Below are 27,445 nucleotides of genomic sequence, written 5' to 3'. Positions count from 1 at the left end.
GAGATTTTGCTCACTGTATAGCAAGGTCGCTGTGACAAATTCTGACAAAATCCAAGTTGAAGTGTTTTTTGGTTTCGCAAGCACATGAGCTCAGTGAGAAAGAACAGACTGAGATGACAAGGAGAACAGCCAATCCTGTTATATTTGTCTTTCTTATTACTGACTTGCCATGATAAATATGGAAAATTATATTTGGCTAGAAGGAGGCTGAGAAAGAGAACAGATGGCCACCAAAAGAATACTAGAGCAGCTAATAGTCACTGGCATATTTCCGGGAGAAAAATTTAAATCCGAAGCCAAGCAGAAGCATTATCCATTTTTTTCTGCTCAGGGCACTGTGCATGGAACTGCTCCTGCTATGCTCTGACTAGATGAAGGTGGTCTTCCTGAAATGCCTTCGCCGAATGGAATAAACAGCTCCTATCCTGCACTTAACAGCTCCAGCAGTAATGCTGACAGAAATAGTTGACAAGGTGGGGAAAATGTTTGTGTTCCTACTGTATTTTGAGTGAGTGTGTATTTGCTACGGGTTTTTAATGCATTGCATGATTTAGCACCTGTGTTGTATTCTCTCCATGTATTCTACAGGCTTCATTCAGTTTGGGGAACAGGGGGAAGACAATGCCTGTTCGAATGAGGAGACAGTGGGGTCTTTATTTTATGTAGTTGTGTATTTAAAAATGTCCAAAATTTTAATGCATTTCTGATTTCTATGGTTAACGTGGTACTGAAAAAAATGCTCTAATATTTTGAGAATTATGGAAGTGTGTCACAATGTCTGATTTCACAGAATGCTATAAACTTAGAACTTTGTGGGCTAGGTGATGGATGAGGACCTTGTTCTGTTTTTTTTGGTGGTAACTGGAATGAGCAAGGTGATCCAGGATTTGAAGGGCTGGAATAGCAGGAGATGGTAGTCTGGGCTTGCAACACTGGAGCTGTAGGACAAGGCTGAGTGCCACAGGAGCAGGGAAACCAGGAATGAAATGGAGTGGAATAGCAACAGTTGCTGGAGTTTTTCTTTGGAGTGCATCTGCCAGAATGAACCCAGCCACAACAGCTCAGCTACAGAGTCCATAGGGCAAGTCCAGGGTTTTGCTAGAGCAGCTCTGCTGGGTCACCTGGATCAAGACCATCAAATAAAGCCACTGTGTGGACTGTCCAATAAATCCACCTGCTCCCCATTCAGCAGGACTGGTGTAGGAACACATCAGTTTTTCTACGGATAAAAGTTTGTTATTTACCCATTTGGGGGAATTTTATGAAGGTTGGTCACTTACTGATTTTATTTAATAAATTGCCTAAAGAGCAATAAATCCTTAGTAAGTAGGTTTTGAGAAAGGGGACAAAGAGGACACAGATTTCCATTGTTTAAAAAAGGCATGGACTAGTTTTGCTTTTTCACTGTAAAAGGAGAAATGTCCACCTCAAAATCTTGTTAATCTTTCCCCACTGAATGGAAATTAAATGGATTACAAATTCTGGCAGCACATCTTGGAACCCACTCACCTGCTTCCTTAGCTCTTGCTCATTTTTAAAGACATTTGGGGAATTTTTCATGCTTTATTAGTAAATCTACTTCAAAAAAATGTTCGTAATATAGACATAACTGCCCAGCTTTTTAAAAGTATTGCTAAGAAATAAAATGCCATTTCAGAGTGAAGATTCTGCAGTCTGCACAGGTATGTGAAGTCATTGTTTCCTTGGTTTTCAGTGATAGCTTTTTCTCTATGAAATCCTGGCTTGTATTGACTTGTAGCTAGAAAAGCATGAAGCAGTTAAGGAGCTACCTTTAAATGAAATGTAATATTTTCATCAGCTCCAGTAACTGAAAATTATAGCTAGCTGGGAAAGAAGTATGGATGAAGTATGAGGAAAAAGTATAACACGCACTAAAATTAATAGTCTTACTAAGAGCTGGGCTGATATAATTAGTAGAGTTTTAACTGTGTATCCCAGATTCACCTTCATAACAAATGTAATTCCCCCTTGAAAGGCAAGATACATAGATTGCATGAGAAGTGTTTGTCTGTAAAAATACTCTGGCACGGAGTTTTCCGTGCAATCATCATCTAAAGAAATTCACACAAGGATATTTGGTGTTCTGGGCAAGCTATGTCATGCTCTAGGATGCTCATGTTTGGGATACAGTAGTCCAGTGGCCCTCTTCTGTGGCATTTGCTGTGTTGGCACTGGTAATATTTTGGATTTACAGCATATCATCCCTTATCCCTGGCTGGGTGGTCTCCAGTTCCAAATAGGGGAATTTCTGTGTCCAGCAAAGAGAGGTTTTAGTACTTATCCCTTTCCTGCCATTCTCCTGTGCTTCACAGACACCCATGGCCATTTCTCTCAAGCCAGAGTTGTTGTTCTCAGTTTGTTCTGAATCTGAAGTTTGCCCTTGCATAAGGGTTTATTCATTTGTACTCAGATGAACAGGAAGAGCACACCCAGAGCCCAGTTATCTCAAGGGCAGTTTCCAGCTGGTCTGCCCAGCTTGAGTGGTGTCTTCATGGCTGATGCTGAGACAGCTGAGCCTGTCAAAAGGCAGAATTTCCTTCATGGGGTCAGGTAGATCTGTACACAGAGTTTTATCTCCATATTTAGTTTGGAAAAGTCTTTCAGAGTCTCTAATCTAAGTACATATGCAAGTATGGATATGCCACAGCCTCTGGAGCCAGTCCAGAGCAGGGACACCAAGGGGAGCAGAGGGATGGAGCATCTCTGCTGTGAGGAAAGGCTGAGGGAATTGGGATTGTTCAGCCTGGAGAAGGGAAGGCTTTGGGGTGACCTCAGTGTGGCCTTGCAGTGCCTGAAGGGAGCCCACAGGAAAGATGGAGAGAGACTCTTGACAAGGGCCTGGAGTGACAGGACAAGGGGCAATGGCTTCACACTGACAGAGAGCAGGTTTAGATTGGATGTGAGGAAGAAATTCTTGGCTGTGAGGGTAGTGGGGCCCTGGCACAGGTTGCCCAGAGAAGCTGTGGATGCCTGGAGCCTGGGGCTCTGAGCAACCTGGTCTGGTGGAAGGTGTCCCTGTCCATGGCAGGGGTTGGAACTGGATGGATTTAAGGTCCCTTGCAACCCAAACCAGTCTGTGATTCTGTTCAGGGCTCTGTGCCAGAGCCATTGTCGATGTAGGTTCAGTTTGATCTCCCTGTTTGTAGCAATGCTAATGTGCCCTGGATATATCAAGGTCACAGTGTGCGTGTGGATCAGTTTGCATGCAAGCATTCCTCACCCACTACAGCTCATATATATATTTACATATATTTATCTATATCTGTATATGGATATCTGCAGTGTATTGGCACAGGTGCAGCATCTAATGTGAGTTGTCCCTGCTTCTTCCAGGCTCTGACAGACTCTTTCAGGAGCTCTTTTGACCAAACCCAGTGGGGTTCACTCCAGCCTATAGAGCAGAGCTGCAATCTGCTTTAGCCATGGAGTTTTCAAGGTCGAAATTATCCTAAAGATTTCTTCATTTCATTGCAGTTTACTATTGAGTGGAAATGTACAATGCTACTTACCATGTTTGTTAAAAAACTGCTGAAAGCACCAGCAAACTCCTTAAAATGGTGAGCTGCTTAGCACTTTCCCCCATGGGTTTTTTGTATTTATTGCTAATACTATCTGCCCATTGGAGCCAATGGGGTTTTTTCTATATCTCAGTAAACTTAAACCCTGATTTTGTTTTTATAAAATCTGTACCACAAGCTGAATCAGTTTAATGCAGCTTTTAGGAATGGATGGGCTCACGATCTACCTTGTGAGGCAGTTTAAAGTTGTCCTTTCAAGCAGACTCACTACCTGCTTCCAAGTATATATTTAGGGATGGCAGAGGGCCCCCTTCCCCTTGGCTGAGCACAGGGGCACACCAAGCATCTGAGAGGCATAATAACAAAATAAACTGTCTCTGCCCCAGCCCACAAAACAGCTGCTCAACTGAGAGAGGCACTGACAGAGTGTAACATGTTTTCAGCAGCTTTTGTGGCCCTCTCTCACACCCTGTGTTGGCACAGGCATTGCCACAAAGGAGGGAAACACAGAAACCATGCAGATATTCCATAATTTTTTTCCTCCAGAAAAATTTTTATTAAAGCATCGCTTCATGTTTGCAGTCTTCCCATGTGGATGCTTTTTCTCAATCTCAGCTGGCTGTTCAAGAGAGGGATCATCTGGGCTCTAACAGAGTCTTCCATCAGGTATGTGACTCTTCAGCTGACTTCAAAAATACCTGAATGCTTTTTTATAAAGTGATCTCTTATAATAAATGAACATGGGCAGAGGCAAGTCCTCTATTCCCTGTCCTCTTCCATTTCCTGTGTGGCTGGATGACTGTCCCAAATGCTTGCAGGTGTTCAGTAGCATTTGAGGCATTTCTTCTGCCAAATCACTTTTGTTTCTTGAAGCTTTTGGGAAAAGTCCACTGGAATCCCACATCTAAGGTTTTAAAGGCTTTTCCACAGTATTGGAATAAAAAACGTACTTATTGAAGTTGGTTGGCTTGAGAGCATCGTTCCTTTGCTTTTTGAGAAAATATCAAACCTCACCTGTGTTGCCAAAAGCTTGACAAATACGTTTCTATGCTTCCCTGAGGATAAAAATTTCACAGGTTTATCAGGGTTGTAGCTTTAGCTCTCTGGACCTTATTCTGCATTTCACAGTGTATAGTTGATCTATTTCAGATCTATTTCAAGTAATTTTTTTATTATTTACCAAAGAAACAGTCTACCCGAAAGATTTTTCTTGCTGCTAAGAGTGTGACTTCTCTGACTAGAGGTATTCAAGGCATTGATAAAAGACATACAAGACATTCATAGAACTGCACCCTTAAATGACTGACTGTAATTAACAAATGGTATAGAAATGTTTTGCAAATAATAAATGGGAGAAGTTAGGAAGGACTAGTAATCCTGGATAATTTAAATGACCATAAGCATTTATTTTTAAGGAAAGTTTGCCAAGAGCTTGCCTTTTCCTCACTAATAAGGAGTGCAACAAAGGGGCCCCGTTGAATTGAGCTCCACAGGAAATGAGGGGGAAGGAAATATGGAGAAACCAGTGAAGGAAAGACTTCACAGTGTGTCCACCCCTGGTGTTTGGCAGCAGTCCAGTCCCAGTTTCTCTTTTGCCACTGGGAATAGTTAATGATATTTTCTGCCATTGACACTTCATGCCTACTTATTACCCTACGTGGGCTTTATTTTCCTCACTCGCAGGAGTCCTGCTGCCAGGAATGGCTGCTGGGCTTCCAAACCCAACCACCCTTTGCAGCTGAAGCAGTTGCTGCTCTGATGCTGGATGGAAGTGTTCTTGTGAGGAATCTCATTCCCTAAAATGTGCTGGATTGCCCGGACAATCTCCTGCTGCCCGTTATTACAGCTGGAGCTGCCTTAGCATTTCCCCTTTGCCTTTAGGTGTCAGAAGCGAACCACACACATTTTCCAAGGATTTGAATCCCTCTGGTGTTCACTGGTGTGGCACAGAACTACTTGCTAGGTCGTTATGTGACATTTCCTTGTGCTTTCTATTTAGAGAGTCAGTCGTGGTGTCCTTTCCCTCCCACATCTGGAAGGTCAAGTGAAGCATGGCCTGGCTGCGGACGCTGCAAACCCTCCCCCCTTTGAGAGCAGCCTGCCTCAAATAGCAAATAAGAGCTTGCAGAGTGTCCTCCCCTCTCTTCAGGTGAGTTATAAAGCTCCTGGACATCTTGTTTGCCTGGTGAGCCAGCCTCTCTCTTAGTACCACTGAGAGTGTCAGTGCCAAAGTGTCACAAGTGTAAGTGTGGGGAAAGAGAGAAAAAGTGTCAGAATTAGAGACAAGTATGGGAAGATGCTTCATTTTGAAAAGAACCCATTTTTACTTGCGCACATCCTTAACTCAAACCCACAAGCACCAAGATGCTTATATTGAAGTGGTACCAGTCAGGACTTCTTGCAAGGATGTGGTGGACCAAGCTTGTCCTCTGGATAGTCCATATCCCATCACCTGGGTTCTCCTTGTCTTGGTAATCATGTGCTGGTTTTTGAATATGGCTTTGGTACCCTTCTGACACTGAGAGACACTGAGGTATTTTTGTCTCCATCCTGCCCCACTTTTGTGAGGACTTTCTCAAAGGATGAGAAATAGTAAATAAATTAAGGAATCATTTAGGTTGGAAGGGACCTCTGACGGACATCTGGCCCAACCTCTCACTACAAGCAGAGCAAACTTGGAGCAGGCTGCTCACATTATGATCCATTTATCCAGTTCATCTCCCACTCTTTGGACTCCAGCTATACAGTGGGAGACAGTGTCACAGGCCCTGCTCAAGGCAAAGTCTACAATGCCCACTGCTTTTTTCTCACTGGCCAAGCAAATCACGTCATCAGAGAAGACAACCAAGTTGTTCAGACACCATTTGTTGGCATATCCATACTGGTTATTCCAAATCAACTTCCTGTCTTTCACTTGGTTTGGGATGGTTTCCAAGAGGAATTGTTCCACAGCCCTCCAAGGCTGACCAGCATTGGTATAGGTAACATTTATAGAGAGTCCATATACTGAATGAATCTGGAAGATGAACTTCCTTCTCTCATATAGAGATTTATCTTTCATAGAGGTCCAAGAGCCTTCAGTGCTTTTGGCAGAATTTGCTGTCTGAATAAGCAGGGTGTTCTAGTGCCCAAGCTCGCTTGTTCTGTCTCAGCACAAAATTGACATAGAGATTACTCAAGTAATCCAAAATATATTGCAGCTTTGTCTCTGTGAATATAGCAGGTTTTAATTTTTTTTTTCTTTCTGCTTGGCAGGAAAATGGAACTCAAGGCAATTTTCCCCAATTTGACCTTCCAGACAGTCTTCCTGAGAGTGATACCAGAGTCCAGACAAAACCATCTGAACTGGAGAACACCAGCATTGGGGTCAAACTGCCTATGACAGCTTCAGGTAGAATATCCCTGGATAAACTACCAGGACTGGAGTGACAGGCTGCCTGCACAGATGAGGAGTGTGTACAGTCAGGATACTCAGGGATCAGAAGTGCCATGCTAAATGGCTGCTGAAATATTTAACAATTTAGACCACAGTAATATGGATGGGACTCAGTGATTTCTAACTATCCAGCTTGGGGAGGTACTCAATAGGAGAATGATTTGACTAACACAAATACAGGAGAGAAACATGCAGTATAAAAAAGAATGCATATTTGTCTAAGACTTAGGTAGGGTAGATGACAGCAATATTCTATTACAGGGATAAAACCCTTTCCCACTTGCTTGTGGCTGTGTCCCATTTTATTGATGTGGGCTAAATCACATTTTGGGAGTTCTCAGATCTAGAAAGTTTCTGACAGAGTTAATCTATTTCTAGAAGGAGTCTAGGGAAAAAAAAAAAGCAGTGGCCTCTTGCTTTGAAATGATTTAGCATCCTTGCATTGCTGGATGAAGATCTGCTGCTGTTTAACAAAACACCCACACATGCATGCAACACATTGATTTATAATGCTCCTGTCTGAATATATATCCACATTTAAATGATGGGAGTGGAGGTGTTAGGGCAGCTGAAATTCTATGCAGGAAGAATCAGAACTGGGAGAAAAGCAGATATGGGCTCCATTTAATCCGTAACGTCAGGCATCTGAGTTTGATGATTTTTATCAGAAAAGCAAGTACTTTAAAGCTTTGGTTAACTAGAGATTACTGCCATTTTATAAATATGGTAATCAAACCAATAAAAGTGTAAGTTTTTATGTAAGTTATGGAGCCTGAGAGAACAGATAGACAACAGATGGGATTTTCAAAAACATCTAGATACATAACTGCCCTCACAATTAAATAATTTTAATCTAAGCTCTCTTAAAATCTTGCTGACAGATGTTGAATGTTTTATTGAACTTAATACTGCAAGCCAGAAAAAAAAACCCCAGAAACTCATACAAAAATGTAGAAGCAGAGAAATCTTAGTTGGAAGGGACCTCTAACAGCTTTTCTCAGCATCCTGCTCAAAGTGGTGTGCTCTACTGTGAAATGTTCCATTGTAAAAGCACTTTGCCCTCAGGTTTCTGACATTTTATTGATTTTTGGTTTTACGTTCTTGTTTTCTGATTTAGAAGCCTTGAAAAATTTTAGAAACCAGTTAACAGTCTATGAGCAAAAAGAAATTTTCAATTATACAGAGCTCTGGTTTCTTGGCCTGGAAGCTAAAAAGATTGAAGGTTTGCCTGAAACCCAGAATAATAATTGTTATGATGATGAGCATGGTTCCTACTTAAAGGTAAGTGGAAAAATTATGGTATTCATTTTGAGCTCAATAAGTTTGTAGTGATATTATGCCAGCTCTTGAATGTTGTCTGTGAGATAAATGTTGTTTCTAGAAGATAAAAATTCGCATAGTGAAAACATGCCTTTAAAGCTCAGGGGAGAATCCACTTTGCATGTCAAGCAGGGTTGATGCAAGGTAGGTGGGCTATTGAAGCATCACTTGGGATTTTCCTTGTCACCCTTATTTAATGTAGACTTCACCTGCAGCTAACCCACCATCGTCAAGGACAGCAGACTCAAACACACCCGAGCTACTGGAAACCTGATCTTTGTTGCACTCTTTGAATCTGAACTCTTTGTGTTCTTTTGAAGGTTTTACATGACCACATTGCCTACCGCTATGAAGTCTTGGAGGTCATTGGGAAAGGGTCGTTTGGGCAGGTGGCCAAATGCCTGGATCACAAAACCAATGAGTTGGTGGCATTGAAAATAATAAGGAATAAGAAAAGGTGAGATACCTGCTTACTTTAAACCAGTACAATCACCCCTGTTATATAGAAGCTGAGGCAAACTGACAGTGTGAACAAAATCAAACCTCCTGTACATTCATTAAACACAGTGAGGGCAGAATGAGGAAAGAGGATGCCAGGAATTGGACTGGACCAAGAGGAGACACAGGCTAGGAAAGCAAGTACAGTTTCTCCAGGCTCACAAGGAGGTCTCTCTATCTGTTGCACAGTGAATACACAACCCAGGTAAGCAGCCCAGCAGGACTGAGAGCTGGGAGCATCCCCACAAGGCTCCAAAACCACAGGAATATGCTGGAAGGCTCCCATCACTTGCTTGAGCATGAAAAATTTTACACTGTGGTTCTAAGCAACCTCTTCTTGTTAAGTGGCTGGTTACAAATTTGTGAGCTTGAAGCAGAGTCAATGAAACAGATGTTCAGCTGTTCAATTTTACCCCTCAGTGAACACTAAGTGTAAAGACGCTTTTCAAAACCCGCTGTCTGAGTGTGGTAGGTGTGAATCATGACCCTGTTCAAGGAAACTGAAGCATTCCTATAGACTTGAGAGCACCAGGATTTTAGTCTGGATGCTCATTGGAAACCTTTTCATTTAAAGGTTTTTTCAGACAAGTCAAATTAGGTACCCTGAAGTGTTATGTCAGGCCAGTGTATTTAGACTAGGAATCAACCATAAGAAATCAAAATTACTGTGCTTAACAGAGGTGAATGAAACATTTTAATAATTGTCCCACCTGCTGAGCTTACAGTAAGCTCGTGGTGTTTGTAGCATTTGCAGAAGTACAAATGCTACCGAGTTGATGTCACCGTTCTGTGTCATGTGATATTTCAGGTTTCACAGCCAGGCTATGGTAGAAGTGAAGATCCTTGATGCTCTGCTGAAGAAAGACAAAGATGATACTCACAACATCATCCACATGAAGGAATACTTCTACTTTCGCAATCACTTCTGTATCGCCTTTGAACTGCTGGGGTAAAGTATATTTTCCTTTACACACACTTTGAGGAGAATTGTAGATCTTGTGCCTTACAAGATTTAATTTTTATGTCTTCTTCAGAAGAATTGGCAGCTAGAAAGGAACACTGTCTAAATACAGACTGCATAACTGAGCCTTTGATCACCCAAGGTGAACTGAAAAAGGCCACGTTCAGACTTCACACGGGCAATGACATGATCCATCCCTTATTTTCTGTGCTGGGTATTGAAGTCTTCTTCCCCGAAACACCTGTGAGGAAAAGAGTAAATTCAGGACTGGTAAACTTCAGGGTATATAAACATGAATAATATAAAATAATTTAAAATAAAACTGCTTCTTGATTTTTATGAATCTTTGCTGCAGGCCATCTTAGGAGGAATTCTGGAGGCATTTTGGAGAAGTCAGATCATTTTATTCACCAGCCTTCTTGTAATCAGGGACTCAAACTGGAATTATGGAGGCTACCCACAGTTACCCAGCCCTCAGAGTAAAACCCCCATTGCTGCATGTGTTACAGCCCCTGCTGAAGATTCAGCATCATATGGACAGCTTGATCCCAAAGAAACCTAAATCCCTTGTGTTGCTGCCTGTGAGTCTGTCACTTACAGGCACACAGGGTAAGAGGTGACTCCTCTCCAGGGAAGACACAGACCAGTCTTTTCTGAAAGCTGCTATGGAAACACACAGGGAAATGGGATAGCCACTATCTTTAGCTCTTTACAGAGGAGTTGAAGACTGGTTGTCATAGAAAAATGTTTGTCTGGTAAAATTTTTATTGCCTTTAAAATACAGTAAAAAGCCTTTGATTTGTGATCTTTTCCATTAAGACTTGGCACCTTTAATTCCAAAGGAATGGGCCGTGCCTGCTACCAGTGGACACTCAAGTGGGGAAGGCAGAAAGCTCCAGTTGGTCATGTCCTTGCAGACGTGTGCTAGTGCTGAGGACACCTCTCACAGGGAAGAACTTGTTCCTAATATCCCATTGAAACCTGCTCCTCTTTCAGTTTAAAATCATTGCCCCTTGTCCTTTCGCTATCACTATAAAAATCTCTCTCCCTCCTTTTTATAAGCCCCTTAAAGCACTGGAAAGCTGTAATGAGTTCTTCCAGAACCTTCCCTTCTCCAGGCTAGTGGGCAGGGCTACTGGAAGGAGCTAAGATGTGATGGTCACAGCAGGGATATAAAAACCTAATGAGACCTGAATTGATGGGGGGGTTATCTAGAAATATTTACTGCTGGTTAAAAACCTTTAGACAGAAATTATTTACTCAAGATGCCAAAGTAAAGAGAAATGACAGCAAAAGGAGACAGAAGAAAATTTATTTCAGTTCCTGAATGATTATTGTTCTTGGTGAGAATCAGCACAGCTGCTTAACAGCAGAGAGTTTAGCAAGGAAGTTCACTGATTTTACATCTGCTTTAGATCTGGGAGGTGTTTGTGCATATCACATGCAGAGCAGCATTCTCAGGGAGGAAAATAGCTGTCATTTTCCTCTGCATGGGTCCTCCCTCATGTGGGAAGACAAGCTCTTAATGCACTGGAAACTAATCATGCCTTTAAAAATAAATTCTCCAATCTCTTATCTGCTCCCTATCTGGTGCTTCTTCCTCCCCCACAGAATAAATTTGTATGAGCTGATCAAAAAGAACAATTTCCAAGGCTTCAGCCTGTCTTTGATTCGCCACTTCACTCGATGTGTGCTGAGGTGTTTACAAGTGCTCTACCAGGAAAGAATCATTCACTGTGATCTGAAGCCTGTAAGTGCAATCATTTCATCACCTGCTATTCTGTACAGAATAAATGAGCTTATCCTATTCTATACTGATTGAGAGGAACTGTCGGGAGAAACCCTAAAACCCAGTAAGATGTTTGTACAGAAGCTGTAGTTTATTTCAGATTATATTCATGCTACAGTCAAATGATTATTACAGTCAAATTACCATTGATTCAGTTCATTCACCAAAGCTTTAAATGAGATTATTTGGTTGCCAAAATTCAGGCAATGACTTTTTACTTAGAGAAAAAGAAAAGTACTTGTAAAATTAAGTATTTCAAGATGAAGGACATTGTAATGCAAGGAGTATTCACAAGGCAGCCTGTTTCAGGTTATCCTGTTAAGTCTATTTAATTTCTTAGGCATAACTATAAAATTAAGTAGCCTAGTAAATGGCAAAGGAATTCTGTAGACCAGTATTTAGGGTGTTCACCTGTTTCTGGAGGAACATCTGTCATCCAATTCCTGCTGCTGTATCAGCTAAGCATTCATGATAAGTGAAACGTTTCCATTCTGCTTAAGCCCCAAATATAAATTTTTGCAATTTTCTGAGATTTCTGGAAGTATTTATTCTATTTTCACCTCAGGCAAAAGTTTCTCTTGATTTCCTTTTCAAAAGGGCAAAGGAACCAGTAAAGAAAGAAATAAATTCTCAGGTAAAAATGCTAAGGATAAAATTCTGTTCTCACTTTTCTAAATGTATCTTGGTTTAGAATTCTGAGAAGTCACGTACTATCTGTACCCACTGTCTTGCCAATATCTTTGCCAGACCAATTTGCAGTGAGAAGAGAGGCTTGCAAGATAACCCAAATATCTGAATCAAAAACAATTAGCCCAATGGGAAATCTGTTTCCAGGCAGCCACTGACAAGGAATGACGTTGGCAGCATCAATTAGTGTAGTCTGTATTTAAATAGAGTAACGTATTAGTGAAAATGTAGTGAGTTAACTAGAAGACAGTTTTGTTCTCGTTCAACAATTGTACAGCTTCATTAATTTATGTTGCCTGAAACTCACATCTGTTATCCCATCTGCCTCCTATGATATTTCTCAACATAAGGTAGAATATGGAACTTCTCTGGCCTTTATGCTAGATAATGACTGCTTCCAAAGCCTGGTTTTCCAGCTGATCCTGGTTTTCCAGCTGATCCTGGTTTTCCAGCTCTGATCAGCTCCCTTGCATTGTGAGGGATTCAGTATTAGAGACAGAGTCCTACCATGAGCACGAAGGGATATTGAGCTGCAGAGGGGGGATGCTGGTTCCCTTACCAGAGCCAAGAGCACCGGGATTGTGGAAATCAGTCCTTGCCTTGACTTTCACCAGTAGCAGCTTCTCCTTCCTGCCACATGAAGCATTTCCTTATGAACTAATTACCCAAGAAACCACTTCATCATTGTTTGGCATCCACCTGGGAAGTGTTCATTCCTTCAAAGCCCTGACATATAATCACTGTAAAACTGGTTGGTAAAGGTAACCATCTGTCTGCTGAGGAGTGGAGAAGAAAATCCTTCATTTAGACAGCCTTTTAATGAGGATAAAACTCTTCTCTGCAGAAGAGAGCTGAAGGCCATGTTTGCTCATCAGTGCACATATCGCTGAGCAGGCTGTTTAAGGATCACTTCTCCAGCTGGAACTGCAGGCACCCAGTGCTGTGCCCTCCTGCACCCAGCTAAGAATCCATAGGACCATGCCTTGGCCATTTATCCCTCCCTTGAGACCTGTGCAGCACACAGGTGGAGAGAGGTGAGCTGACACGGAGTCTGGAGCAAGCTGTGCAGGGAGGAACTGTGGAGTGGTTTTGGGGAGCTCGCTGGTGCCCTGTCTGGCTCACCTGCAGCCTGGGTACCTTTCCAAATCTCCCCTCTGCTTTGCCCAACTGCACATTATTGGCTGCTTCCTTGTGTTAGCAAATGCATTCCAAAGGAGGTTGAATTTTGAAGCTCTCACTATGCAGAGAAGTGTAAATGTGATTTGCATTCTGATTTTCCCAAGTGTTCACTAACTTAATATTAAAACCCCTCTTTTCCCTGTAATTTTTTTTCTTTTTAGGAGAACATACTATTATACCACAATGGCCAAGGTTCAGTCAAAGTTATTGATTTTGGATCAAGCTGCTATGAAGACCAAAGAGGTTTGCAGAAAAGTCAAGTTGATGTAATTTTCTTAATAAGCTTTCTTAATTTTAAATAATGTGGAAAAACAATTTCTTTGATTGGGCTAATATATTGACCTATGCCCCTAATTAGAACCTGATGAACTGTTCAGCCAGTGGTGGTGGAGCAAATACTGGTAGAGACAAGTGAGTTATTACCATTCTTTTTCTTTGTCCCAAGCCTGATCAGCTCCTCTACTCCTGTTGCAATCAGAATTACACTTTCAGGAGTGGTTAGCTGAAACAAACTTAAGAGGCTAATCCAAATATTTCGCTTATCAAGAAGTTTGTCAGGTCCAGAGAACCTTTCTCAGTGAGATGGTTAAATTATAATTGGTACTTTTTGTATGAATACTACAGGGAGAGAAACGGGAACTGTGCTTTTAATTTAGGAACTGTTGATTGATGCAAAGGGAACACCTTCAAATAGGAAAATGAGCATGGATATGTTGAATCTCAGCATTAGTAGAAAAATTTCCTTCAGTGAAACTTGTTGAAGAACAATTTCTAAATAGAACAGTGGAAAGTGTATCACCCATTACTTTTAGGATGGGATTAGAAAAAGTTTCCGGAGCCTATGTGAGCAATTCATGGATAGACAGATTTATGATGCCTGAACATATGCCACTCCTCTGTGAAATCTGCAGCTGACATTTCAGTCCCAACTGTGATATTTTGCTTCTTGTCTGATTTTTGACACAGTGTACACCTATGTTCAGAGCCGCTTTTATCGCTCCCCTGAGGTGATTCTTGGTCATCCTTATGCTATGGCTGTTGATATGTGGAGCTTAGGCTGTATCATAGCAGAGCTTTACACAGGCTACCCGCTGTTCCCAGGGGAAAATGAAGCTGACCAACTTGCCTGCATCATGGAGGTAACTTTTGGGATTGATTTGCATACCCATTTGTTAAACTGCACCACCAGCAACAAAGAGAAATCTCAAGCAATAATGAGATATGATTGGCTATGGCCTGGCTTTTCAGAGGGAGGTTTAATGCAGCCAAATGGGTCTTTGAGCCAGAAGGTCCCCCCTGAGCCTCTTTTCCTCCAGGCTGAGCTCCCTCAGCTTCCCCTTATCAGACTTGTGCTCCAGACCCTACCCCAGCTCCATTCCCTTCTCTGGACACACTCCAGTTCCTCACTGTCCATCTTGCAGTGACAGGCCCAGAACCGGACACAGGATTTGAGCTGTGGCCTCACCAGTGCCATGGACAGAGGGACAATCACTGCCCTGGTCCTGCTGCCACACTATTTTTGATATAAAGATGTGTACAGGCAGCACTAAGGGATCCCTTAATTCTCTCCACAATAAGAGGAAATATTTTGTAGACATTTCACAGTAAATTGCAACATTCAACTTCATATGGAGGGCAAAATGCCACATCTCACCTGATGGCTGTTGTGTATCTTTATGAAATAAGGAGTAACTCTATGAATTAATTTTCTATGAAGGTATTGGGTCTTCCACCAGCTGATTTTATCCAGGCTGCATCAAGGAAGAGAACATTCTTTGGTAATTTCTTCTGATTATTTGTCCTTGCTGGATCCCCTCCTGGTAGTTAATCTAATAATTAATCTACTAATTAATAGCACTGGTAGCATAGGGTCAGAGACCTTTAGCTAATTCCTAGCTGATAAAAATACTTCCAGGAAGAGGTATGGAAAAAAGGCAAAAGGACAACATGAGGCCTACAAACGAACCTGGAACTCTGCTCTTCATGTCTTATGGGCCTCTAACTGCCAAAGTGATAGGGAAATTACTCCTTAAAAATATTGTTCCTAAAAGGAATGCAGTGGGCTCTGGGAACTAATTTATATTGCTCATTTCTCTGTGTATAATTTGGGTTTGGAAATTGCTCAAAGCAAACAAATCAACGAAGTGTAGGATGTAGTCTCTAGGATGTAACCAATCCTGCTTGCCACAATTCTGGCAGATTATCACTCCATCAGGGCAAAGCTGGAGTTAGTGGGATGGACATAGATACTGTTTATGCAACTTTTTAAAGTATTTAGTGAAGGTTTTTAACGTAATTTTTTTGAGCATGTCCTTTTTTTTAAGATTCCAAAGGTTTTCCTAAATCCGTGACTAACAGCAAAGGCAAAAAGAGATGCCCAGACTCCAAGGATCTAAGCACAGTGCTGAACACCCATGATGCTGGTTTCTTGGACTTTTTGAAAGGATGCCTAATGTGAGTTCATACCATGTGCAACAAGCTAGTTTTTTCTTTCATTCTCTTGTGCCTTTAAAATCTTTTTATCTTTTGGGTTTGGGTTTTTATTTTTTGGTGAGGTGTTTTGGGTTTGTTTTGTTTTGTTTTCCACGTGGCATCATTTGTATAACTATTGACACTTTACTGTGTCTTCTTTAGCGCTGACTTCAAATGTCTTTCTAGCAGTTCGATAGCACTTTCCTAAAGAAATCTTAAAGGAACTGATAACTTGTGGTTACATTGGAAGGGAAGAAAAAATCATCCCACTCTGTTTCACAAGAAGGCTGCTTTCAGTGCTCTCTGTTTGCCAAGTCTGTGTGAATCATTGATCCATTTTGGTTTGCTGGTTGAATCAGAACCTTCAGAAAATAATTTCACTGGAGCACAAAACCAAACCTTAAACAAGTAATTTTGGGTCTCTACCCTAATAACACCAGGAACTGCATGTTAAAAATGGTTTGATGCTGCAGAGGGTTTGATCAGCACAGTGCTGACGTAAATAGGTTTTGAAGGATGGAGGAGGTCACATAACATTTTTCCGTGATTTTAGGATAAAAAGATAAAATTATTTTGTTTCAAAAAAAATGTCCTCATGACCTGACTTTCAAAAGACAGGGCTGAATCTTCTGCCTTGTACTAATTTTCAGTTAGAAATAGCTGAATAATGATTTGTCTCCCGTGGATTTAAGGTGGGAACCTTCCCTGCGCATGACTCCTGATGAAGCGATGAAACACGCGTGGATCCAGGAGCCAAAAATCTTCCGGAAAACACAGGCTCCAAGGAAGATGAGTGATGGCTCATTCTCTGTACTGGAAAACAGAAGAGAGACAATTCGTAAGCATCTTCTACCTCACAACTGTGTGCATTTATATCAGTGTTTGGCGTTTCTTTGTGTTTAGTGTCATCTGCCTGGAGTAAGGGGAGGTGAAAGTGTGGAGGAAATGGATGGCCACTGAAATGTGGTGGGTAAAGGCACCATTCCTCACTTGTGTAGAACTGCATGCCTTATGTTTTAGCTCCGCTGCCAGCAAGAAGGCTGGAAGTGCTAAAGATTCACATGGAAAGCCCTTTTCCCTGCTGAGAGCAAAATAGTACCTGACACTACACCACAGTGCATCTCACTTTCAGAGCCAAAGAATGCAGCAGTGGGGGTTGTAAGATCCCAAAGAAAAGTTTCACCTGATTTGCTGGGAGTTTGTGTCAATCCTGTGTTTTACCTGCTGTTGAGAGTCTGCAGTCTTACCCTCTCATTTTAATGATTTACTGTTGCAGAGAATCTCTGGAAAAATGCAGCTGACAAAGTGAGAAGTGAACTGGCTGACAGACTGACTCCCTTCACAGGCACAGCAGAAAATGATGTGCAGAACCCAAGGAAGCATGGTATTCCAGAGAAATATTTGGAAAACCACATGGAAAAGCCTATTAAATACAATCAAGTGGAAGACAGTGGCGAAAGAGCTCTTCCAAAAACTTCTCTTTTTTTCCCACCAATTAAGTAACACACAGCACAAGCTATGACTGGCTCAGTTGCATACCTAGTATATTTTGTAGGTATTATTTGTACTCAGGAATATAAGCTATATCTGTCTGTTCATGGGCTGTGCACATTGTAAGTATATTTAATGTTCTTTTTACCCTGAAATCATCTAGCCAACCAAAACAGAATTTGACAACCATTCCTTTTCTTCATCTACATCCTTGTGATCAGAGATTCTTCACAAGCAGCAGCAATAAAATGGAGACCATAGAGGTGGAGAGTCGCTTATTCTTGGTGTTATAACAGACTTCTGAATTCTATATTTTCCTGGATCTAAAAGAACAGATGTGTTGACTGAAGAATCTGAATCCTTTTACTTACAGCAGCATAAGTCAGGAATAATTAATAGATAAGATTACTGGATATATTTACGTATAAAAAAAAAAATAAGAAAAATCAAACCCTGCATCCTCATTTTCCTCCTTCTCCATCTTCCTCTTTTTATAGTGAAGCCACTAGATGGAAACCATTGTCACACCTTCCTAGCAGATTTAGAAATGTAAATTATGCTCTTTAGCTCTCTAGCAACAACAAAGCAGAGTGATATTCTGGGCCCATTTCTGCAGGGGCTCAACAGGAAGAATAGATTAAAGCAAGCTGGTTTGATTTGGGAAAATTGTCCTTCATGGGAAATTTAACTTAATACTCAGAAAAAACCGCAACAAAAACCAAATGGATTTCTATGGGTTAGTGTGTTTAATTTAGATATTTCGCTCTTTGAACAACAGGCTGTCTTTTCACTGCATTTGTAAAGCACCCGCCTCATTACACCTCTTACATTTACTGGAGCTTATAGCTAGAAATTCAGTTTAAAAGGAATAATGAGAAAATTGTCCTACCAAAAGCAGCTGCTACTTTAGCAGTGACACTGCAGCAGCCCCAAGGGAAATAGGTGTTGAGAGGTGTTTAGAGTCACCATAGCAGCACACTCCCACAGGCTCTTTTGCAAAAGGAAAAACCAAAGGATATGGAAACGGTCCTCAAACAGTTCCAAGTGTTACAGGAGTAAGCAAGCTACCTGACAGGGACAGCTGAATCAGTTAATGGTTGAAGTCACCTTGGGGAAAGTGGACTGCTGTGATCATCCCCTCAGCTTCAGGCAAATCCTGGGACTCCTGAAGAAACACCTGGAAAAATGAGTGACCCAGGAAGGGCAATAGCCCATTATTGAGGGTAATTGAGTGGAGAATGACAAGGGTATTTTGGCAGACAGATACCATCCTGTTGTGATGCAGACATTCCTGACAAGTAGGCCAGCTTGTAGTGCCAGAATTATCTGTACCTCTGGTTTCAGAGAGACCCCTTTGCAGTTGAATCCTCCTGGAGACCATAAAATGCTCCCATTCCCATTCTTCAGCAGAATGATGTACTGAGAAAAATGAGTTCTGTTCTGCACCATGTTATGGCACAGTAGAGCCAGGGTGGGTGTACTGCAAAGTGGGGACAGAGCCCTCATCACATTTCTCAGATCCATGGAGCAATCATTTACTGTTTTGGTGCAGTTGCTGTTCATTCTTCACCTGCTGTGTCACATTTCCTTTCATCGCTTAGGCTGCCCTAAGTTACAATATCTGATTCTCACAATTGTGCACTTGGCTATTTGTCTGCTCTACTTCAGGGGCAAAGTTTGGAGTCAATTATATCAAGGTGCCCTTGACACCTGGAATGGATGTCACCCTGATGAAGGTGTAAACCTCATTTGATAAATGGGCTTCCATGCTGTAGGCGTGTTTTCTTCACAATTAGTGTATTTCAGTAGCTCTTTGTAGTCAGCATTACCGTATTATTTCTCATGACATATGCTGATGGGTTTTTTTAAGGCATTCAGCGTTGAGGGAAAAGTGGCAAAGTCATCTGAGCCTGTAATTCAGTTTGATCATCCTTCCATAGAGAAGGCAGACGGATGGCATTTCACTGTAGCTGCCATGAATTTGCTGTCCTCCCTTCCTTGCTGACCTGCTGTTCTGTTTTAATTCCTGCAGTCTTCATGGTGATCTCCATCTTCAACATCTTTCCTAATAAGGGGTCTTGTGGATAACTGTTGGATTTTTTTAGAGATGACAGAAATAAATAGAAATTACTTGGTGGAAATATCTAGCCCCGAGATATCATCACTGCTTTCACATTCCTCTGCAGAAACAAGTAGATCCATCAGACACAGGTAGCATGCTCATCTCTGTGCCATTTGAAAGGAGATAATGAGAAAATTCTCTGTGTAAGAGGACAGCCTACAAAATGCTGAGAAGAATCCTCTGACTCATGCTCAGCTTGAGCCACCGTCAGACTTTTCACGACGCAGACTCTCAGAGAAAAGAAGCACTGATAATTTGCTTTCTTGAAAAGTCCAATCCATGCATCATGTTTTGTTTCTCTGTGTATTGCCATTTTTTAACCACATTTGCCAAGAAAATGAGGTGGCTGCTTTCTTGTCCATGTCTGCACAGTGGCCTGTCTGTCTGGTCTAGTGGAAGGTGTCCCTGCCCATGGCAGGAGAGTTGAAGTGATGATCTTTAAGGCCCCTTCCAACCCAAACCATTCTATGATTTTATGATTCCGTCTTCCAGTTAGGCATTTTTACAGCACAGATAAGTGATTTTGGGTGTAAAGCTGGGAGGGGTATCACAGTATGAAGAAGTTCTAGGAATCCATGTGACTGAGTTCAGGAGAATGTGCAGGGACCAGCACTGTTGCAGCAGTAGGTATTTACAGGATGTCAGATACAGATCTTTAGTTAATCAATGTGAGAACACAAAGACTCAGTGACCAAGCTGTTAGAACACTTCTGTCTCTGAAACATCACCACAAAACCATTGTCCATAAATGACAGGCTTTCTGGAACTGAATGCTTTCTGCATAATTGCACTTCACCGCTGCTCCTGGGAGGCTGTGTGGGTATGACTGAAATACATCAAATGCACAGTCATTGCAGAGCCCACATCGGTGGCCTTCAAAAACAGAGACTCTCCTGATTACTCCTGATCTACTGTGCAAGGTGTTACCAGCAGGCATCAATTTCTGCAGATGCGGGTGTGCCTGTGCCCTCCTATTTGCTGTGTGAGACAAGTAAAGCCAATTTGTCAGCCTGGGAAGTGCTCATCTTTGACCCTCTCTGTGCTCCCAGTGCTCTGAGCTTTCAGATGACAAGTCTGTCCAGAAAATGGCTATGTAGACACTGTTTATATCTGTTCCAAAATGTCTTTATATGTCACCTGGGATGCCCCTGCCCTCAACAGTGTTTTTGGCACCCCTCTGAAGCTTGAAAAGGGAAAAGGGGAAAAAGAACTACAGTCCAACAATTCCCCATTCTGTAAACATCCCTCACATGCTGATGCATCTGTCCCTGCTAACCCATTTTGCAAATTACTTATTATAAAGAGAATATCCTCCTTTCTATCCTCAGAGGTTTTTTGGGCATCCAGGATTTTCAGCCTGTGAAGAAGGAAAGGTCTTTTCACAGTTGCAGTGGGACAACTCCTGGAACAGGAGGATTTGTACAACACAGCTATGGATAAACAAGCCCACAACAGTGAAAGAGCTGAGAAGTTACATTAAGCAAAGGTGAAGTCCTTTTACGAGGTAGCTTGTGAAAAAGTCTCCCTTATGCCACCCCCTTTCCTTCAGGATTGCATGCATTACTCAACAAGGAGCTTTACATCTCCTCTGCTGCTTCCATATGATCCATAGGATTTGGCAGAAATCATCCTGCAGATGTGTGGCAAAAGGTGAGTTAGCTTGGCACCATCTTCCACAAGGGCTATAGTTTTTTGAAATAAAGAGAATCTGGGATAGATTCAAACATGGAAAAGAGGGCTGTCAAAGAAGTGACTAGCTGAATGTAAGGATATTTTTTAGCCTAGTTACCCAAGGTTCAAGTCACCACTCTGTTAAGTATCTATCTGGATATCAGCCTTCAGACATTTTTAAACCCAGTTTCTTTTTCAGTTGAATTTTTTGTTAAAATTTGTCCTAAAAGAACAAGCTGGGGTGTTAAATAACCTCACCAGAATGCAAATATTGTGAAATGATACTGACATTGCTTCAGCTGGTTCTAGATAACAGGATTCTGCCGCTTCCTGCACTGCAACAGGGAGTTGCTGAGCTGGGGAGGTGTGGGGTGGAAGTTGGCTGTGTGTCTGGGACGTGTGTGCTGCCTGCAAAGGATTTCAGCAGTGGAACAATCAGGGCTGTTTTGAGAGTACTGGGCATAGCATTTTCCTCCTTCTACTCCCAAGTTTGTTGCACGTCATCATAACCCCCAGAGAGAAAACTCAGAGAAACTTCACTGCTTTCCTCTCCTGTCTGTCTGTTGCCTGAGGCAGATACTCAGAGGTGCCATTGCATCCTGTGGTTCTGACTCTCCTCCTTCTTTTCACACTTAGCTCCTGTGTGAGCATTTAGTTTTCTAAAGGAAGCAGATTTTATCTTCCTGCCTCTTTTCAAGTCATCTATAATTTTAAAATCTTCCTTGGCATGCTGCTCACTGCCAATCTGTGGTATCTTCCTGCTGCTGCACGTCTCCCACGCCCCTTAGCAGTGCCATGCAAACACCACCACATCCTGTTCCACCCAAGAGACCATGCAATTCCAGTCCTTGTCACACAGCTAAACCACCTCTCCTTGCAATTCCAGGACAGTTACATATTCCAGCAGCATCTCAGTTGCATCCTCCAATCTCTCACATTGCTCTATGTGAGGAAGGGATTTTCTGCTTAAAAGCGGAAGAACAAGAAACAGGGAAAATTCCTCACATGGGCAGCTCTACAAGATGCAGATTCCCTTGCCTTTTTCCCTTCCCACTTCATGATTAATTCTGTCTTTGGTTCATCTCCCAGAGGGGCCAAAGTCTCTCGGTTTTGATATCCCTGTGCTGTCCTAACCTTCAAATATTCACTTTGCATTACTGTATCCTTCAGCCCTGCCTGCTTCCCCCCAAACAGGGTCTTGGGCCTCTCTGGAGCAGACAGTATAAAAAAAGTCAGCATTTTATTAAAGAATTTAAAAAAGAAGCCATAAATATACTTGCTCTCTAAAGCAGGACTGTCAACAACATGACCTGGGATCCAAACAATCTGTGTGCAATTTGATCTCTTTAAACCCTGTCCCTGAGGATCAGAACAGGTAGCTCTCCTTCTCTGTGGTTCATCTGTTTTTCACATGCCTGTCCCAGAAAAATAGTACAAAGGGCTTTTCTACAGTTCCCCTGCAAGTTAATTGAAATAAACCACCATGTCCTCCAAAATCCACAGATCTGGGATAAGTTTTGTAGTGGATTATGCAACTGGGCAAATTGGAGACGGACAAAGCACTTCCTGGCAGAACTGGTCAGAAACCTGCTGAGGGTCTTTGTTTTTATGTCATTACACTGAAAGGTCTCAGGCAGCACAAAAGATGATGCACTTTTCTCCTTTGACTCACTCCCACCAACATTTAACACATGGAGAAGAGGCATTTTTCTTATTCTACTCTTCCAGATTGCTGTCACAAGAGCCCTTTTCATGTGCCATGGCAGCTTCCTCTAATAAGCCGTGGCATTAAGACTTAGGCTGTTTCCAACAAATTTGTCCATAATCATCCCACCAGAGTGGCACAATCAGGGTTCATTTCAGAATATGCAATGGAAAGACAAGTTCGTCAGAAGAGCCCTTTTTCCTTGGTGAGGAGAGCCAACATTCACCTACCCTGAGGAGTACCGGGTAGGAGGTAAACACTTTGCTGCCTTGTTTTGGTTCAGTAGTACAAAACAGCTGTTAAAAATGTTTAAAGATGTATATGAGATGGCTTAGCACAGTTTCACTCAGGCAGGGTGCCAGGGCATGTTATATAAAGTGTTGATCTTTCCTACATTTTAAATTGAATATAGAACAGTCGGGTTCCAGCCCTCCTTCCTGGCAACAGGCCCAGCCTCGGGCACTTCCATATAAACTGGGCCCCTCGTAGCTGCCCGAGGTGTCAGCAAGACTCAGAAACTGCAGTGATGATGGTGATGCTCTTCTCAGGGATCAAGAGAATGCTCTTCCTCTTGTTCCTCCCATGCTTTTGTTCTGGCCAGCTTGCACCTCCACTGCTGCGTTTCCCCACCTTATTGGATCCTTCCAGCATGTTCTACCTCCACTGGGACCATGAGGAACAGGAGCTGATGAGGTTGAGCTGCACATCCACACAACTGGCTGGATGGCATCTGGATTCAGCCCTCATGGAGAGCTGCCTGGATATGACATTGTGACAGGAGGTGCCTCCCCAAATGGCAGCATCTGATTCTCTGTAAGTTGAACAGATTTCCTCTTCATCCCCCTTTGCCAAGGGTTATGCTCCAAGTATGTTGAAAAAAAAAAAGGCATATTAAAAGTCTAAGAGGATTAGGAATCTTCAGCCTGGAAAGGCTGAGTGAATTGGGATTTTTCAGCCTGAAAGACAGAAGGCTTTGGACAGAAGGCTTTGTGGCCTTCCAGCACCTGAAGGGAACCTACGGGAAAGATGGAGAGACTCTTTACAAGGGATGGAGTGACAGGACAAGGGGGAATGGTTTCACACTGACAGAGGGTGGGTTTAGATTGGATATGAGGAAGAAATTGTTCCCTGTGAGGGTGGTGAGGCCCTGGCATACTTAAATATAGCCATAGGCTAGGACATCCTTGCGAATTCTTGTTTTTTCCACTGTCCAGCAACCACTAAGGATAGATGCCTGATGTTATAGCAGCTGGAGTTTAGAGGAGAAAACTGCCACCAAGGCTGCTAAATAAAAACCAGGCTGTTGTTTTGTTTTGCTTTAATTATAAAAGAGAAACAGGCAGCTTAATGTTATCCAGAAATAAAAAGAGTTTAGACCAGTGAAGTGTTTGCCAATTGCAGTGGTTTTATTTTGTTCAGCTGTTTTCAGTTCCTCTTTCACCCAACAGTAAAACATGTTTTTCGTGAAATATGTCACAACATTTTTCTAAAAATGGGTGAACTTTGGAGGGAGTGAGTTAGCAAGCCTTCCTTATGGTCATCAGCTGGTTGCAAAATGATTCTTGTCATACCCACTTTTGAAATCTTCTTTGGATTGTGACCCAGAGAGGGACCTTTAGGATGTGAATCACTGCAAGAAAAAATAGAAGAAACACTTATTCTTGTTTTTTTAATAATTATTTTCAAATAGTGATTTGGGGTAAACCCAAAGCATTTAATTTCTCATAAAAGAACATTTTGAAAGGAAAAACTGAAGTGTTTGATTTCAAAAGTATTAAACGTTGCCTTATTTTCAGAAAATAGATTTAACATTAACCATGTTTTTTTCCTCCTTGCTAGCAGAAATTCTTTGTTTATATTAAAAAATAATTTTGGTCTCACAAAAGTTACAGGTTTTTTCAAATCTTTTACATATCAGAAAATATCTCCCAATTATTTTAGGTCTGGATACAGTAATCAAGCACATTAAATCCAGGAAAATCCACATTTGCTCGGCTGTAAAGCACATCCACTGAACCCAGGGAATAGACAGTTTGAGGGAAAGACATCCTAGTTACTGTAAATGGAATTTAAGTGAAGTTTTCTATTTGAAATCTTCCTTCTAAGCCTCTCTCTCTCACATCCTTGGTTTTTGTTTTAATTTTCCTTTTTACTACAACGAGAAAAGTCATTATCTGAGTATTGTCTAGTGGGTGAAAAACCAGCAAAAAAGGCTTGCTTTCACAAAGGAGGGTTGTTTTTCCAAGTGCTTACTGCATTCCTCTTTCATAATGTATATTTCATTTTAAATATTTTATAAATATTTTATCTCTTTCAGGGTAGTTGATTTGCAGACTATTTACCTTTGAATTTGGATCTTGTGATGACATCTTTACCAATTCTGTTTTCTTGATGAGGTACAGAGACCCATCTGACTCAACTGACCCCAAAAGATTCTTTACCTCTGACCTGAGGCTGCATGATGTAAGTATTGGACAAGACCCTGGTATGTTAAAAATCCGCCCTTCTTCTGTCTCTCTTGGTCATGGCCACACTGGGTTTGGGGTTGCACAGGCCAAAAGATGGACATGACTGGTCTTGGAACATGGAAATAGAGCTGGCAAGAGTAGGAGTGAAGTGGGAGTGTGGAGGGTTATTTGTTAGGAAAAGGCTATCACCCATGCCCTCAGCTGGAGCTTAGGAAGTCAAACACAGACTGGTGCTAATGAATTGCAACAGAAATATTAACACAGACATCTCATCATTAACACAGACATACAAGGCCGTTGTCCCACCCCTATAGACCCACAGTAAAATATTTTTAATTTACTGAAGATATTTACTGCTCCCCATCACAGTTTTGTGGGAAATACACAATACCACTGAGAAATAATGAGTATACATTTAAATGCTGAAAAGTGTGGCTAAGAGCACAGAAATTACAATACGAACTACCCTGTGTGCTATCTCCAGTATTAAGTTATGCAGCATCCCAGTACCACATAAAAGGATTTACAAGGGGAGCTGGAGTCCCCTTTAACTTCCCCCTGTGGTATTTGCACCATCCTTGTCAAATGGAGTTCAAAAGCACCAACTCAGTGTGGTATTGCACCTTCCTTCTACAAACAGCATGGGCCCACACAGCACTCCCTCAAGACACAGCAGAACCTGCTGATCAGCGTAGGCAATATTCCACAGGAAAGAGGGGCACTATTTTTATGGCAAAATTTGTGGGATTAGTGCTATCATGTGCTTGTCACTCCAGAAAGCCAGGAATAAAAACTGAAAAAGTTGATTGAACTGGATGGATGTTTCCTACACTCAGTTCACGTTACAATCGGCAAATCAGTAATGCAATTCCCTAATAGAAAAAAACTGTGGGTGAAAAAAAAATTAATTGGTGGAGCTGAAAAATCACAAAATACTTCGGGTTGCCCAGAGAAGCTGTGGCTGCTCATGCCTGGAAGTGTCCAAGGCCAGGTTGGATGGGGCTCTGAGCAAGCTGGGATAGTGGAAGGTGTCCCTGCCCGTGGCAGGGGGTTGGAACAAGATGATCTATGACATCCCTTTCAACACATTCCACTTTGTGGAGACGTGAAATGGCTTCCTGATTTTGCTGTGACAGTAGCCCAGCTTTTATACTCCTAAACAAGCTGACATAATTTCTAGTTTCATTCCCCTGATGGATTTCTCCCAAAGCCTGGCCAGGGCTCAAGGAGGAACCAAGGGAGTTGTCTTTGATCCTGTACCCCCCTAATTAGCCCAGATCGAGTTCCTAGATATAGAAAGGTAAATACGTGTTTTGCCAATTATTGAACACATATAACAATAGTTCATTAATGATCAAAGATATATAGATATAGATACAGATATAGATATGATATAAATATAGATATAGATATAGATATAGATACAGATATATATAACATTTGTAAGGTTCATCTAGAGCCCAACTTTGGCTTGGGGTCTGTTGTTCAGACCTTAGTCAGGGCCTGTTGTTTAGGCCTCAGTACTTCAGCTGCCTGTCACAAAATTTCTGGACACATCTCCCTGTCAGGTCTGAGGGCAAATCTTCATTTGACCGCAGTACAAACTTCTGAGTCATCAACCACCACAGAAACTGCTTATTTCCTCTTCTTTCTCTCACAGAGCTGGTGTTTCCTTGGCTTCTCTGGGCCTGTGATTATGGAAAGTGAGGCACAGAATACCAGAACACATAAGTGGCCCTCTGAAGAAGCCTCTGCCATTACTGTTGGCAGCAGAGGGTGTTCCAGATCTGATGGCCCTGAGAGGGTATTTCCATAATAGAAAATTGTCTCTCTGTGGAAGAAATAGGTTCAATCAGAATCGGTATTTATTTTATTAGAAAACCACTCAACTTTCTACTATAGTTTGTTCTAAATCAGAAAAGGAATGTTTAATAGTGCTGTAAAGACAGGAATAGTTATCACAAAATCATGGAATGGTTTGAGTTGGAAGGGACCTTGGGATCTTCTCATTCCACCTTCTCTGTCATGGGCAGGGACACCTTCCACTATCCCAGATTGCTCAGAGCCCCGTCCAGTCTGGCCTTGGACACTGCCAGGGACGGGGCAG

The 27,445-nt window shown here is 41.9% G+C and overlaps 1 protein-coding gene across 2 annotated transcripts; it reads left to right on the top strand.

Annotated features, from left to right (window-relative positions):
- The first annotated feature begins 170 nt into the window (after positions 1-170).
- Positions 171-17,634, top strand: DYRK4 (dual specificity tyrosine phosphorylation regulated kinase 4). Of its 2 annotated transcripts, XM_048300546.1 has the most exons (14): positions 171-473; positions 4,122-4,205; positions 5,539-5,688; positions 6,795-6,930; positions 8,093-8,256; positions 8,616-8,752; positions 9,602-9,742; positions 11,366-11,504; positions 13,571-13,652; positions 14,376-14,548; positions 15,127-15,187; positions 15,734-15,863; positions 16,574-16,719; positions 17,158-17,634. In XM_048300546.1, the coding sequence occupies exons 1-14, from the start codon at positions 450-452 to the stop codon at positions 17,382-17,384; spliced, it is 1,794 nt and encodes a 597-aa protein (XP_048156503.1). In that variant the 5' UTR covers positions 171-449; the 3' UTR covers positions 17,385-17,634. The 2 variants fall into 2 exon arrangements, with proteins under 2 accessions (XP_048156503.1, XP_048156504.1); XM_048300547.1 differs by lacking the exon at positions 4,122-4,205.
- Positions 17,635-27,445: the final 9,811 nt, after the last annotated feature.

This window comes from Corvus hawaiiensis, chromosome 4, assembly GCF_020740725.1.
Source record: "Corvus hawaiiensis isolate bCorHaw1 chromosome 4, bCorHaw1.pri.cur, whole genome shotgun sequence".
NCBI lineage: Eukaryota > Metazoa > Chordata > Aves > Passeriformes > Corvidae > Corvus > Corvus hawaiiensis.
This window is presented reverse-complemented; position numbering and strand designations above follow the sequence as displayed.